Below are 2,141 nucleotides of genomic sequence, written 5' to 3' on the forward strand. Positions count from 1 at the left end.
AACTTATGCCACAATTATAATGTAAGTCTGTATCAGGTGTCATGCAATAAAGGTCCCACAACACCCATATCCTGTAGTGTACCTGGTGAGCGTCGACCCGCGGCGGCGTCATCCCTCTCGGCAGCAGAGGACTCAGACACCTGCTGCTCCTCGGCGCTGTGCTGCTTGGTGATGCCTGTCTCACGGCCCGGACTCTTGCGCTCCTCGTGCACACTCTTAGACCTTTGTAAGATAATTTACAGAAGTTACAGGACCGGAAGAGTGGAGAGAGATCTGTTTGTTAAAGATCATGGAATATTACCAGTATGAAGCTATAAAGGGTTTGATTGGCTAAAAGTGTGGATGGGAATGGAGAAGACTTGTTTATTAAAACTGATGGAATATTATGATGGTGAAATGAGAAGTGTGAAAATTGTGGATGGGAATGGAGAAGATTTGTCTGAGGAAGGTGGAATATCGCCTGTATGATGCTGAAGAGTCAGAATGGCGACAGGTGTGGATGGGAATGGAGAACCGTTTGTGAAAAATGAAGGAATATTATGATTTTTACAGGAGTTAAAATACTGGGAACAGGTGGACAACGAAAATCCGTTTATGAAAGGAGATGGCAAAGACAAGAGGGACATAAGAGAAGAAGAAATGTATACATGACATAAAAAAAAAAAAAATCTTATTTATCAAACAAAAGTACAGCCATCTGGAACAGTCTGGGTGATGATGTGTAAGGAGTGAACATCCATGTGCTTATAAATAGTTTGGATAAATGAGAATATGGCGGCAGAACAACCAAGGAAATAAAACTATTATTCTTCAGTCTTAATTTGGCCAATAGTGTCCTCCTTCTGCAGCTTATTTCATGTAACTCTGGATAAAAAAAAATTCATTGCGTTTCTTCGTCAGTTGCATCATTTTCTAACTCTGATCTACTACTAAACCTCGGTAGTAAGAATGGAAAGGCAGCAGTTTTGTGCCAAGTCAGGGAACAGTGTAAAGGTAAATACCTGCGTGCTCGAGGTGAGAGGCGGCGGGTGAGGGCGGAGGCGGGGGGCGGTGCGCTGGCCTCTTCGCCGTTCAGCGCCTCCTTGTCCTCCTCCAGAATCACAGAACGCTTCTTGGCAGCCATGTTGGAGATGGTACGCCTGTTCCGGGGCGAGGGACCCCCGGGGCTGCGCAGCGGGGCCATGCCAGGGCGGCGGGAGGTTGGGGATTCATCCTGGGTGGGGCGGGAGTCCCCGTGGGGTGTGGTGGAGCGGGACCGTGTAAAGGTGCGGCGAATGGAGGGCAAGACTCCGCCGGCGGTGCCTCCCCCTGGGTCGTCCACCCGCTGCTGCAGGAGGCCCTTGATGCTGGAGGTGAAGGTGGCGGAGCTGCGGACGGGGCGGCGGGAGGCGGGCACCACCATACCAGTATCCATGCCCGTCCGCCGCTCGCCGTTCATGGCCACGCCGCCGCTACTACTGGTGGTGGCGGTGGCGATGGCAGTGGTGGTGGTGGCGGGGGCGGGGTTTGGGGCGGGTGCGGGGGCGGTGGGGGAGGAGAGGGGCGATGCACTGGTCACGGTGCTGGAGGCTCCCCGGGGTCGACCCTTAGACATGGCAGGCGGCGACCCAGGCCCGGAAGCCTTGGGGGCGGCGCGCCACCCGCTGCCCGTTACACTGCCGCCGCCGGACCCGCCCACCCCGCCCACCACGCCGCCATGACCACACCTGCAAACACAAACACCAAAGTAAGAACATGGCCTGAGTATACAGTTGTACCTGCATAGCTAGTTACTATTTCACACTTAATATCACATAACAGCTGACTAGAACCAGCGTTTTACACATATTCCACTAATGAAACATCACACACACACACACACACACACACACACACACACACACACACACCCAAGATGGACAAGTGTGCGTGTTGCTTCATTAGTGGAAAAAAAAACTAAAACGAAGGTAACTCATTAGACATACCGTAATTAATATATTTCTTTTTTAATAATTCACCTCAGAAGTCTAGCTGGTAAATTTAACGGCATCACTATCATCATCCCAATCCTACTTCTCAAAAAATATACAAAATACTGATACAAACAGCTCAAACTATACTACTGCTTTTGTGTACAGCTGCGTCGAGGCCAAGACAACCAC

At 50.7% G+C, this 2,141-nt stretch overlaps 1 protein-coding gene across 4 annotated transcripts in view; it reads right to left on the reverse strand.

Annotated features, from left to right (window-relative positions):
• Positions 1–1,562, reverse strand: part of Wnk (Wnk kinase) — a 110,780-nt gene extending 109,218 nt beyond the window's left edge. For all 4 annotated transcript variants that reach the window (XM_080277144.1, XM_080277139.1, XM_080277135.1 and 1 more), the window contains exons 1-2: positions 1,002–1,562; positions 83–222 (exon numbers count right to left, since the gene is read on the reverse strand). In XM_080277144.1, the coding sequence (XP_080133270.1) occupies positions 83–222; positions 1,002–1,438 (577 nt within the window). In that variant the 5' untranslated portion in view covers positions 1,439–1,562. The remainder of the gene's footprint in view (positions 1–82; positions 223–1,001) is intronic.
• Between the last annotated feature and the right edge of the window lie 579 nt (positions 1,563–2,141).

The sequence above is a fragment of the Coenobita brevimanus genome, chromosome 8 (assembly GCF_032717465.1).
Source record: "Coenobita brevimanus isolate Jiangsu-jjx chromosome 8, ASM3271746v2, whole genome shotgun sequence".
Lineage (NCBI taxonomy): Eukaryota > Metazoa > Arthropoda > Malacostraca > Decapoda > Coenobitidae > Coenobita > Coenobita brevimanus.